The 13231-nt window shown below is 38.6% G+C and overlaps 1 protein-coding gene across 2 annotated transcripts in view; it reads left to right on the top strand.

Moving 5' to 3' along the window:
* Positions 1–13231, top strand: part of BMPR2 (bone morphogenetic protein receptor type 2) — an 88643-nt gene that overhangs the window by 61117 nt on the left and 14295 nt on the right. For both annotated transcript variants that reach the window (XM_032210226.1, XM_032210235.1), the window contains exons 4-9: positions 1887–1988; positions 3320–3411; positions 4079–4309; positions 8475–8589; positions 11375–11535; positions 12931–13078. In XM_032210226.1, the coding sequence (XP_032066117.1) occupies positions 1887–1988; positions 3320–3411; positions 4079–4309; positions 8475–8589; positions 11375–11535; positions 12931–13078 (849 nt within the window). The remainder of the gene's footprint in view (positions 1–1886; positions 1989–3319; positions 3412–4078; positions 4310–8474; positions 8590–11374; positions 11536–12930; positions 13079–13231) is intronic.

The following is a 13231-nucleotide window of genomic DNA, read 5'->3' as shown; positions in this document are numbered from 1 at the left end:
CTGTCCCTTACTGTAATGTCACCGCCCACACAATAACAACAGCTACAGCCTGGGTTTCCAAAATTGTTCGAACCTACTCTTTGGGTGTGGCCTCCTTTGTGGGAGTGGCTTGCTGCCCATGTGACCGGATGGGAGTGGCTTGCCGCCCATGTGACCGGATATGAAGATGCCGACGACACTTGTCAGAACCACCTTAAATTACCTCACACACAGCACTGGCATGCATAAGAATATGATGTAAACTTGTTTTTTAAAAGGCATCTTTGGTTTGCGTTAAAACAACTTCAACACACGCAATGTTCTGATTGCACCACAAACGCAGTAGTCATCCTTACCTTTCACAGAGGCACTGAGTTTTATAAATATGAGCATGATAGTGTAGAATAATCATATCCAAGGACCAGTGGTGGGTTTCAAAAATTTTTTGGAGCCTCCTCTGTAGGTGTGGCCTGCTTTCCGGGTCCACTGGTGGAACCTCTTCTAACCGGTTCGGTAGATTTGACGAACCGGTTCTACCGAATAGGTGCGGACTGGTAGGAACCCACCTCTGAGCCCCCCCCCCCCATTGTAGGGAGAGAGAGTTGTATCTCTCCAACTTTAGGAATGTTGCATGTCCTTAATGTTAAGACCAAAGTACTGTTGGAACATTTCTTCCACACAGAACATTTTGCAAACTGTCTTGGCTACCATTAAGCTTTCAGAAAATGCTACTTGCCTTATTTTCTCATAGTAATTCAGTTCAGACCCAGTACCTGCAATAGTAAAAAAAAAATGACTCAGTGTTTCTTTGTTTTGTTACACTATAAGCTGATCCATAACCAGAAATTGAAAATTGATTTGTAATTTCTTGTAATTGTATTATTGGTTTACTTTCATATTGATTCAGTTTAATTGGCTTTTGTGACACCTGTTGTTTATGTAATTTGTGTAATCCAAGGAAATAACAATCCTCTTGTAATACTCCATTGTACAACTTTGAAAGGGTGAAGTGACGAACAACTATAATTAGTATTTGTAATTAAGGTGGGATCTGGAATTGGTGGAAAAAAGGGTGATGTTTTCATTAACAGAATGCCTCTGATAGTGATAAAGTGATGGTTGAACCATTTTCATTTATTTTCCCTTTCCCCATGCAACTGAGTTGCCCCTGAAGGATTAAGGGAAGGTCTCAATTCAGTCTAGCAGGAGAAGGGAAATAAGGAAAAATTGTCTCCCTCCTCCTTTTTCCTGATATGAGAGTCTTCTGTGGGCTCTGCTTATTGGATTTCATTCTGTGAACTTTAAAAGTTACCTTTCTCAGTAGAAAAATAGGACAAGCTGAATATATTAATAGATTGTAGAAATACACCAAAGGGAGGAGTAGAGGGATAGGAGAAAGAGGGGTAGAGAGGGTGGGAGAGAGGACTGGAGGGAGGGGGAGAAGGAAGGGAGGGAGTGTATCAGGAGAGAGGAGTGGTAGAGGGGGAGGGGAAGTAGGGTAGAGGGGAATGATGGAGGGAAGATGGAAAGTTGGAGGGGGGGTGAAAGAAAAGGTGTATGGAGGATCGAAGAGATACATTGGGTTTTTATTTTGGGGGGTACTGCTGATAAGAGGAATAGCTGTGTTTATTGTTTAATGTTATATGGCCCCGGTTATGCACAGTATATATGTGACTGTACGAAAATGAAAATGGAAAATAAAAACACATTTACATCGAAAAAAAATAAAAATAAAAAAATAAACAAAAGTTACCTTTCTCCCCTCCCCTCCCCTCCCCTGCCTCTCCTCCCACCAAAAGGAAGGAGAAATGACAAGATAATAGATAGCAGGTCAGAATATTAATTCAAGTTGTCCTGAAAAATTGATTACATATGAAGAGACAATCATACATTTTGATTTCTTTCAGATCCTCCTCAACGAGATGACACACTTATAATAATTCTGGCATCCATTTCTGTAGTGGCTGTTTTGATGGCTCTTATTTTCTTTGGATACAGGATGTTAGGAGGTAAGCTTTGATAAATAAATTTCTATTATAATATTTTGCCTCTATTTTTCCTTGAGATAATGTTCACATATTCATTTTCTTTAGTTACTTAGTTTTGCTATTAAATATTTTAAATATTCAATCTATCAACTCCTCAGTATGTTACAATCTTCTAGGCAGCAATTTGCATCTGTTCTATTATTAGACATAGACAGGAGAATACGGGGGGGGGGGGAACGACCTTGTCTTTAGGCATTACATTTGAACTGGAGCCCCTTATATTCCAGAAGATTTTGTGACAAATTGCTCTAGATATCAGAGCAAAGGCATTGAGTACAGGATCTAAAAGAGCCGAGGTGGCGCAGTGGTTAGGGTTCAGTACTGCAGGCCACTTCAGCTGACTGTTATCTGCAGTTCAGCGGTTCTAATCTCACCGGCTCAAGGTTGACTCAGCCTTCCATCCTTCCGAGGTGGGTGAAATGAGGACCCAGACTGTGGGGGCGATGTGCTGACTCTGTAAACCGCTTAGAGAGGGCTGAAAGCCCTATGAAGCGGTATATAAATCTAACTGCTATTGCTATTGCTAACATAAAGTCTCGACCCTAATAATATTATCATTGCTCCATATTCTTACCGTAGCTTCATTCTTATTAATGCCCTCTGGCATTTCTCAATCTTGGGTTCCAAATGTTGCACTATAATTGTTAACATCCTCATCATCATAGGCAGTAATAACAGATTGTGGGAATTAGTTAAATTTTATTGCTATCATAGACCTGAAGGATTGTGGCACTTTATTCAACAACATATGAGATACAGTGTAGATATGCAATATTTTGAAAGAAGTTTTCTAGCTAGGTTAAATCAAGCCATCATCATCATCATCATCATTTCAGCCATTGATTATCCACTGCAAGATGAAGGCCTCTTCCGCATGTTTCCAGCTTTCTTTGGTCAATTGCATTATATTACTTCTGCTTTGCTCTTTTCTCTTTGTATGAACTTTGAAATAAAAGGAATAGAAGTTCACAGACCCAAAACTATAGTTTCTTCTGTTCAAACAAATCAAGTTTTGTCAACCAACAACAGATACGATTTAAAACTTCCTTATAGTTTTAAATAATATGGATGCACTTAATTATAATTCTGGATTCAGACATCACTCCAAGTCTCCTGCAGAGTTTATTTATTCTGCCAAGGGAAATAAAGAGCAAAGCACTATAAGCCTGAATGAGTTGACCTACATATCTCATTCACTGTATGGTTTATAAGAATTTCAGGACTATTGAAATAAATCAAAAAGTCTAATCAATTTAAAGGCCAATATAATTCATATCTTCATCTTTCCTCAGGGATCCGTAAAAAAGGCCTTCATACTATGAACATGATGGAAGCAGCAGCTTTAGAACCCTCATTAGATCTGGATAGTTTGAAACTACTGGAGGTGAGTTTACCATCTGCAATTTCCAGCTGTGTCTCTCTATAATTCACATGATTTATTAAACATTATGTTTAATGTTAGGGGACGCAATGGTTCAGTGGCTAAGACACTGAGCTTGTCAGTCGAAAGGTCGGCAGTTTGGTGGTTTGAATCCCTAGTGTTGTATAACGGGGTGAGCTCCCATTACTTGTCCCAGCTTCTGCCAACCTAGCAGTTCAAAAGCACATAAAAATGCAAGTAGAAAAATAGGAACCACCTTTGGTGGGAAGGTAACAGTGTTCCATGTGCCTTCGCCGTTTAGTTATGCCAGCCACATGACCACGGAGACTTCTTCAGACAGCATTGGCTCTTCGGCTTTGAAAAGGAGATGAGCACCGCCCCCTAGAGTCGGGAAGGACTAGCACATATGTGCAAAGGGAACCTTTACCTTTTACCTTAATGCAAAATCTTCATACTAAGAATTTAGAGTGATTTAATGAGAATAAGAAATCTGAAGAAGATATAATTCCATCTATTCACATTTGAATTACAAAATGCATTCTTTGGGGACTAAATTCAATGTACAAAAGAAAGGCTTTAAACCATGAACACATAAAATGCTGAAGGTCATTAAAATCAATAGATTGAATGTCTTGAGATCTAACTTTCTTTCTTTTTGTAAAATTCACAGCTTATTGGACGAGGGCGATATGGAGCTGTATACAAAGGATCTTTAGATGAGCGTCCAGTGGCTGTAAAAGTGTTTTCTTTTGCTAATCGCCAGAATTTTATAAATGAGAGAAATATTTATAGAATCCCACTGATGGAACATGACAATATTGCTCACTTCATTGTGGGGGATGAGAGATGCACTGCAGATGGACGAATGGAATATTTATTAGTAATGGAATATTATCCCAATGTAAGTAATTTCTATTATTTCAGACAGCTATAAGAGAATAAAATAAGAGATACAATTAATTTAAAAAGGATTATTTTAATTGCCTTTTCAATAATCTCTGGGTGCTATTCATATGTTAAACTTTTCTTAGAAATGCATAAACAGTATTTTTGGTCTTGGTGAAAATCACAATAGACCAGTGTTTCTCAACCTTGGCAACTTGAAGATGTCTGGACTTCAACTCCCAGAATTCCCCAGCCAGCGAATGCTGGCTGGGGAATTCTGGGAGTTGAAGTCCAGACATCTTCAAGTTGCCAAGGTTGAGAAACACTGCAATAGACTCATCTAAATATCAAATGCAAAGCTACCATAGTTTTTTTGTCTTCCTCCCAAGTTTTTTGTCATCTACCAGAAGTTGTTCTTTCTTCATCTGAGAGGTAGACCGAATTCTCCGCTACCTGCTCAAGATCCTCAGGATTCTTCTGTCCTAGTGTCAGCTTGAGAAATAGCCGCTATTAAGGTTTTGGAATTGGAATTGGAATTGGAAAGTTTATTTATAGGCCGCCCTTTTCCCTGGGGGGACTCAGGGCGGCTTACAATTCATGGGGAGGGGAATACAAACAGTGAGACATAAAACAATACATAATTAAAAATAGAACACAACATTCATCATTTGGGTGGGGACGGATTACAATCTAACCCCAGGCCTGACGGGATAGCCAGATCTTGAGGGCTGTGCGGAAGGTCTGGAGGGTGGTGAGGGTACGGATCTCCACGGGGAGATCGTTCCAAAGGGTCGGAGCTACTACCGAGAAGGCTCTCCTCCGCGTAGTCGCCAGTCGACACTGACTGGCAGATGGGATTCGGAGGAGGCCTAATCTGTGTGATCTAATTGGTCGGGAGGAGGTGATTGGCAGGAGGCGGTCTCTCAAGTACCCAGATCCACTACCATGAAGGGCTTTATAGGTGGTAAGTAGCACCTTGAAGCTACTTCTTTTTCTACTTCTCTTCTTTTTACCCACCCAAATCTAACCAAAGCTAAAAAGGGAGGAGAAAACCCTGTGTCATTGCATTCCTGACTCTAGTTCTGGCAACCTTTCCACAATGGCCATCTCTTTTCTACTGCCTTTTCAGTTCCTATGGTAAAGCCCTCACTGACTCTTATTTAGGCACAGAAGTTGATCTCAGAAAAAGGAGCTTGGTGGCAGATTCTCCTTCAGATTTCTATTCCATTCTGTCTTCTTATCTGTCTCGGAGAACTGTCAAGATATGGCTGTTCAGGAAAGTATTTGTAGATAATGAAGATGAGCTTATCTCCATTGGATGGTGCAACTGGTGCATGTTTTTTTTTAAATATAATCTGACTTATTGTTTCTAACCTTGTTATTCTAACCAAAGTCACGTTGATTGGGAGTTGCCCTCCTAACACACTAATCACAACTGGCAACAGCCAATAGAAGATGTCCAACAGCATCTTATCACAAAATAGCAGCATAGATATGTGATGTACCCGTGATTCGTCCATGAGGCCAATGTGGAGAAAAGACACGGACACAAGCTTTCTCGGGATGGAGCGACCCAGATTGGGGGTCTGGGAGCCCCTTTTATTGAGATAGGACAAAGGCAGGAGGAGTAATCAGCAATCAGCATGTGATTTAAGACAGCCTGTCAACTTACAATTGCTAATCTACTGCTCAGGGAAGTTCTGTCTATATATGGTCAAATCCTGGGCGTCATTGGTAAGGCACATCTAGAGTGAACTATCAGGATGTTATGTTATGAACTATCAGGATGTTATGTTCTTTTAGGAGTTTGTTTTTTCCTATGTGGTTCAGCGTGGATACGCATGCCCTGTTATGCACTGGGCCATGGGTGACCCACACCTACACAAGGAGTTATATGACAACATAGATACAGATGACAAATGCAGAATTGATCAGACCTATTTGGTCAGCCCCAATCTTAGATAAGAAGACCAAGTTACAGCTTTATAAAACTTTACCAACGTCATTCATCAACAACGATCTATGCCAGTGAAACATAGACAATAACAGCATGCACAGCACAAAAGCTCAGTGTGTTCCATCAATGTTACCTATGGAGAATTCTGGATGTCACTTATCACAACTGTGTCACCAATGAAGACATTTTCCAGCAGAGTGGATCTTGGAAGTTGCAGATCATTGTGATGGAACTGCGAATGTGCCTAGCTGGCCATATGCTTCGCTTGCCAGAACATCAATGCCTGAAAAACACAGAATGATAGTAGCTGCCAGAAGGGCAGGCAAGGTATCTACACAAAACTTGGTGACAGACATTACGGACAGTGGGCATCAAATGGAAAGATGCCGAAGATGCCACCATGTATAAGATTCATTGAAAGAAGCTTGCTTCCCTAGGTGTGTCATGTGAAAGGAAGCAATGATAATGATGACAACCTTGTTGTTTATGGATGTAATATCCTTGGGGAACTGAGTAGCATGTAAGCTATACTAAATATCTATCAGGATAATTAAAATTAAGAATATTCCCTTCAGCTGATGCCAAATCACTGGAGCTGTAGTTGGTTGCATCATGTCCAATTTTCCAATTTCCAATTTTAATAGATTTGTATGCCGCCCAATCCCGAAGGACTCCGGCCGGCTTACATAAAAACAGTTTAAAAGCATTTTAAAAAAGTTTAAAATACAGAACAAAGATGAGTTAAAAGGAGGACACAACATACACTCCATCTTAATGGGGCTGAAGATCAATCTAGATCAACAGCCCCAGGCCTGCCAGAACAGCCAGGTCTTAACAGACTTACGGAAGGCCGAGAGAGTGGGGAGGGTCCGGATCTCAGGGGGTAGATCATTCCAAAGGGCCGGGGCAGCTACAGAGAAGACTCTCCCCCAAGGAGCCGCCAGACGGCACTACGCAGTCAACGGTACTCGGAGGAGGCCCACCCTGTGCGATCTTATTGGGCGCTGGGAGATATGTCCACTCTGGATCCTGGAAATCTTACCAAATGGGGTAGTTTTTAGCTGCAACTGGAGATCTTTATAATAAGGACAGTGTAGCAAAATGTGGATTAATGTTTCAGGAACTCCTTCAGGAGAGAATCTTTGTTTGAATGGGATATGCTGTTATTTCCCATCAAAACAGCTATTGAGATATCCCACTGATAGTTTGGAGCATCTGGTAGAGTTACTTTCTTGGTACCCCCTGTTACTTTCTTGAAAGCCTTCCACAAAGGTTTTTCCATACAGCTAAACAGAAAGTTTTTGAAGACCTTTGACTGGAAAAAAAAACAGTTTTAATCTTGTTTGGACCGCTTGCTTTTATTAAACCAGTGAGATCTCCCTCTCTCCGCAACCTCTTACAACTATATTCTTCTTCCCTGCTCACCCTTTGGTAGAAAGTACTTTTTTCCCTACTTGCTGGAAAAAAAACTTATGAAAAGGCTTTCACAACTCCATTCTCCAATACCCACTCCAATTAACCTGCATCAGAGGTGGGTTCCTACCAGTTCGCACCTATTCGGTAGAACCGGTTCATCAAATCTACGGTTAGAAGAGGTTCCACCAGTGGACCCGGAAAGCAGGCCACACCTACAGAGTAGGTTCCAACAATTTTTGAAACCCACCCACTGGCAAGGATCTTGTAACTTGACAGCCTTAAGACTTGCATGCTTCAATGCCAGAGTTTCTGAATAGCTACTTGGACCGACCTAAGTACTAATTCAAAATTTCATATCCGGTCACATGGGCGGCAAGCCACTCCCATTCGGTCACATGGGCAGCAAGCCACTCCCATTCAGTCACATGGGTGGCAAGCCACTCCCACAAAGGCCACACCCACAGAGTAGGTTCCAACAATTTTTGAAATCCACCACTGGCCTGCAGCAACCCTCTTATTCTCTGTGGTAACAGTAAAGCAGAAGCTCTTAATATGATTGGAAATATCGATTTGCTCTTTGGATGTTCATCCTGCTTTCACATTTTACCTGGACTGTACAGCACTGTTTCACTAAGGACATTGTTTATTTCTTGTTTTCCAAGACCAAAGCTAACAATAACCATAAGTGCATTATTCTTGTTGACTGTCACTACCATCACCCTTCATGCTTTCAAATATTAGAAACACAAGACTATGTAAACACATGTAAAAGATAAACACTAAGGAAGTGCCTTTTGATTTTCTCCAGGGATCTTTGTGCAGATATTTGACTCTCCAAGCTAGTGATTGGGTGAACTCTTGCCGAATGGCGCATTCTGTAACTAGAGGCCTGGCATATCTTCATACAGAATTACCACGAGGAGGTAAGATCATAATAGGTGTTTTGATTCTGAATTCTTCCTTTATGTTAAGCTATGGTAGAGTTTGATACCTGTTGTTAAACAAAGTATTTCAAAGTAGAAATGAAAAATAATACAAAATCCTAATTGAAATGACCACATATATTATTAAAAATATAATCTTAGAAATCATGGAGTTGATGAAATTCAACTCTGCTTTCTGCAGAACAGGTGCACTGTGCAGTCCAGTTTAGAGGAGCAATCTAATATGGCAGTTGAAACAGGAGCTTTGAGTCTTGGAGAATCTCCAAACTACATCCTAGTTTCCGTATGTGGGAATGCCACCCCATTCAGAACCAAAGGTGAAAAATCCGTGGTACTGAAAGAGCCATGCATTCATAGCCATTCAATCTTGTCAGGATTGAGTGTAAGGTGGTTTCTCCCCATCCAGATGCAATAGCCTGTCCACAAGGACATCATGATCAGTGTTGTCCAAAATTACCGAGACATCAAGATGACAGGTATGACCTCATCAACCAATATCTATGGAGGTTCTCAATCATCCAGGTTATAATTGTCCCAAAGGTGCTTTTTGAAAAAAATCAACTGAGCTTTCTTTCTTGGGTTCTTTTCCTTTGAAAATGTTTTGCTTCTTATCCAAAAGCTTCTTCAGCTTCTTAGAGGAGAAGCGAAACATTCAAAGGAAAAAATAAACCAAGAAAGTCCTGTTGCCTTTTGGAAAAAGTACCTTTGGGGCGATCATCAACAAATATTATTGGTGCTTTCTCTACACTAAACTCCAGTTGAAACCCAACCGAAATAAGCCCAGATAACCCTCTTCTTCGGTCATAGTTATAGACAATCAAAGAGAAATTAACTATGATATTTTAAAAAACCGAATCAGACCATCTTATAATTGGTTGAAGATGAAAACTAGATGTAGTGTGTGATCATTGGTATGTGTCAGGCTCTCAATAACTTGAGCTCACGTCCATGGTTGCACATAAATATAAACAAATATCACAATACTCATGTTCCTCTTCTTTGTAGGGACTAATTTTCTGATTCATATGGAAAAGTATTTTTTGTGTTGGAAAATAATGTAGGCCATTCTTTTCTTTATCATACATTTCCCTCTGAAGTTAGATATGTAGTTGGGACCATGGTCTAATTATACTGACAGGAATAATGGTTTTCATGTGGTTCATGATATTTATATTTAGTTTCTTAAGACAGTAAAATATTTTCAACTACATAGAGTTGGTTGCTTTTCAAACAGTAACCTTTCCAATGGCAGCTAGAATTTTAAAAATAAAAATATTACTAATTAAAAGCTGTACCTCTCTCAGCAAAACTGAGACCTACTGCAGTGAAATGATTATTGAATGATCAAAAGTGTAGACTTTTCAGTTTATATAAAAAGACAACATATTGCCTCATAAAGTTCAATCTACAGTCAACCTCCTATAAGCTAGTTCTTTGGCTGTATTTCCTGTGCAGATATGGATGTCGATGCAAATTAGTTTTTCCTTACTTGAAGTTGCAAGAAGTTCCTGAAAGTTTTATAGGAATTTTATCTGCCCATCCTATCGGTAATCCTTGTACATTTGAAAAATCAATAGATTTGTTGCAAATTTTAAAGGTATTTTGTTATGAAATATTGAGTTGGGAGACTCCAGCATAGAAAGATGAAAAAAAATCTATAAATAATAAATAATATTTAAAGGGGTAAATAAGAAAATTATGGTTGTATTTAAAAAGCTGAGTGAAGACAGAAGTGGGTTATAGTGATTTTGGAAACGAAAACAAATAATGAGCAAGCTCATTTAAATGGAACATAAAGTTAAAATGCAGGCATTGCTGTTCCAATAGTGCAGTGGTTCCCAAACGTGGCAACTTTAAGACTTGTGGACTTCAACTCCCAGAATTCTCCAGCTGGCTGGAGAATTCTGGGAGTTGAAGTCCACAAGTCTTAAAATTGCCAAGTTTGGGAACCACTGCAATAGTGTTTTAAAGAGCAAGTGTACATAAAGCTAATTTATAAATGAGCAGAAAATAGCATGCAGTTTTTAATAATAATGATTTATTAAACATGTATGCCGTGCCAATGATTCTAGGTGGTTAGATATTATGTATACCCTAACCCTAATTAAAACTAGTAGATTTTGAAGTACTTGGCTTTTGCAATAATGAACCTTTAATTCAGTTCCTCATGTTGTGGTGATCCCCAACCATAAAATTATTTTATGTTTTCCGTATTTTTTCGAAAATATGCATTTTCCGATGGTCTTAGGCGACCCCTGTGAAAGGCCCAAGGGGGGGCCGACCCACAGGTTGAGAACCACTGCTTTAATTAATTAAGAAACACATGTTCAAGTCTTTTTTTTTAGCTTTAAGATTATAAATCTTAATTTGTGGATTAGCTAATAAAAATGAAAGAAACCTTAATAAAGATATAGTTGTATTTCACATTATTAGCTAAGTAATTTATGTATCAAATTGCTTAGAAGTTCAATGACTTTTTAACGCTTAAAATTTTAACAGATATTCAGGAAGTATAGTTCTATGGTACATAGAAGGATTTTGATATTTCATGCATTCCTAATTGATATGTAACTATGGCATTCTTTAACAATTGTTTCTAACAATTCCTATTTAATTGCATTAAGGGGATCATAAAACTGATACCATAAAAGTTTCATCCGCTCAAAGTGTCATCAGTTTTCTTGAAGTGCACATGCTCTGTTTTTTATTATATGAAAAGAAGCCAGTAGGAATGGTAAAACAATGTATTTATATATTCAAACAGATCATTACAAGCCTGCCATTTCCCATCGTGATTTGAACAGCCTCAATGTATTAGTAAAGAACGATGGAACATGTGTCATTAGTGATTTTGGCCTTTCCATGAAGCTAACAGGGAATAGACTGGTACGCCCAGGTGAGGAGGATAATGCTGCAATTAGTGAGGTGAGTAAGACAGACAAATACATTTTGGAAGTCTCCTCATGAACCTTAGAAATGTTGATACCAAAACCTATCATAAGGTTTATACATCTGTTTTAAGAATAGTGGGTTTAAACACTGAAAAATCTTTACCATATGCACTTTCAAATAAAAAGAACAATCAGTTCAAACAGAAGAGCCGAGGTGGCGCAGTGGTTAGGGTGCAGTACTGCAGGCCACTTCAGCTGACTGTTATCTGCACTTCAGCGGTTCTAATCTCACCGGCTCAAGGTTGACTCAGCCTTCCATCCTTCCGAGGTGGGTGAAATGAGGACCCAGACTGTGGGGGCGATATGCTGACTCTGTAAAACTGCTTAGAGAGAGCTGAAAGCCCTATGAAGCGGTATATAAGTCTAACTGCTATTGCTATTGCTATATCTTTATTTTGATTTTCAGACGCAAGAGTAATTTTTTTCCTTAAATATATTCTGAAATGGGAAAGCCAACTTGAAACAATTTTAGTTGCTCATACGTTACACAACAAATGTTTCTTACTAGTCTGCATCAGAGTTCTGTTAGTATTTTTGTCAGCTTCAGGTTGCCTGACTTCTAATCACATCTGAAGTGTAAGAGAGAAGATTTCAAATCACAAAAGAGATTGACATGGGGGGAGGGGCATGGAAAAGATGGCATGATCAATAGATTAATGGGTGAGGTACATTTCCTTAGGATCAACGAATATAGGTTAATATTTTGCATAGACTAATTGGTTTTTTAGGATTTGCAGGGAGTTTTATTTGTAACATGATGAGAGTTATAACTTTCTTAAAATGATTAACTAAGAAAATAAGAAGCTGAATTGGAAAAATCAAGAAAAGAATAAGTTCTCTTTATTCTTTCTTGTTTCCAATTCAATAGTCTAAGGATATTAAAAATGTTCCACGGGACTACAATTTTAAAATAGTACTTTACACTATGTAATTTTTCCAATTTATATTAGGCAAAGATTAATTTTTTTAAAGATTGTTGATCACTGAGGGGGGTAGATAAAAATAGAATTTTAACATTATTTTAGATTAATGTTTTATTTATTTATTTAATATGCAACTTTCACCTCTTTTTACTGGTCTTTTGTTTAAAGAATTCTTCAGTTTCACCAGGTTTTCTTCATAAGAGATTATGTATACTGAATAAAAATATAAAATATGTTGGAAAGAACAGACATTATTTAAATGCAAATAATAAGATTGGAATTCCACAGATGGGTCTCAAGGAAGCTTTATGTTCTCATGTTAATGCTGTTTTGAGGATGAAAGTGAATGTAGCTTTAAAAAAATCCTGTTGAATTAATTGAAGAACAGTGAACAGTATTTCATAAATACCAAGCCAATGTAACAATGCAACAACATGTCTTTACAGGTTGGAACAATTCGCTATATGGCCCCTGAAGTGCTGGAAGGAGCAGTAAATTTAAGGGACTGTGAATCAGCTTTGAAGCAAGTCGATATGTATTCACTTGGTCTAATCTACTGGGAGATTTTTATGAGATGTACAGACCTCTTCCCAGGTAATAGAAGAATTGCTGGGATGCTGCATGCTTTTTCACTTACAACAACTGTTCTGCTTGTTGATTGTTATTGCTCTCTTAACTGAGCCAAAGCCATTTCTTAGTGCAAAGAATTTGGGTATGTTGGTTGTCAGATTTTTCTTCTAACTCATT

Source organism: Thamnophis elegans, chromosome 1, assembly GCF_009769535.1.
Source record: "Thamnophis elegans isolate rThaEle1 chromosome 1, rThaEle1.pri, whole genome shotgun sequence".
Lineage (NCBI taxonomy): Eukaryota > Metazoa > Chordata > Lepidosauria > Squamata > Colubridae > Thamnophis > Thamnophis elegans.
The sequence above is the reverse complement of the archived record's forward strand: the minus strand, read 5'-3'. Positions and strand labels throughout refer to the sequence as shown.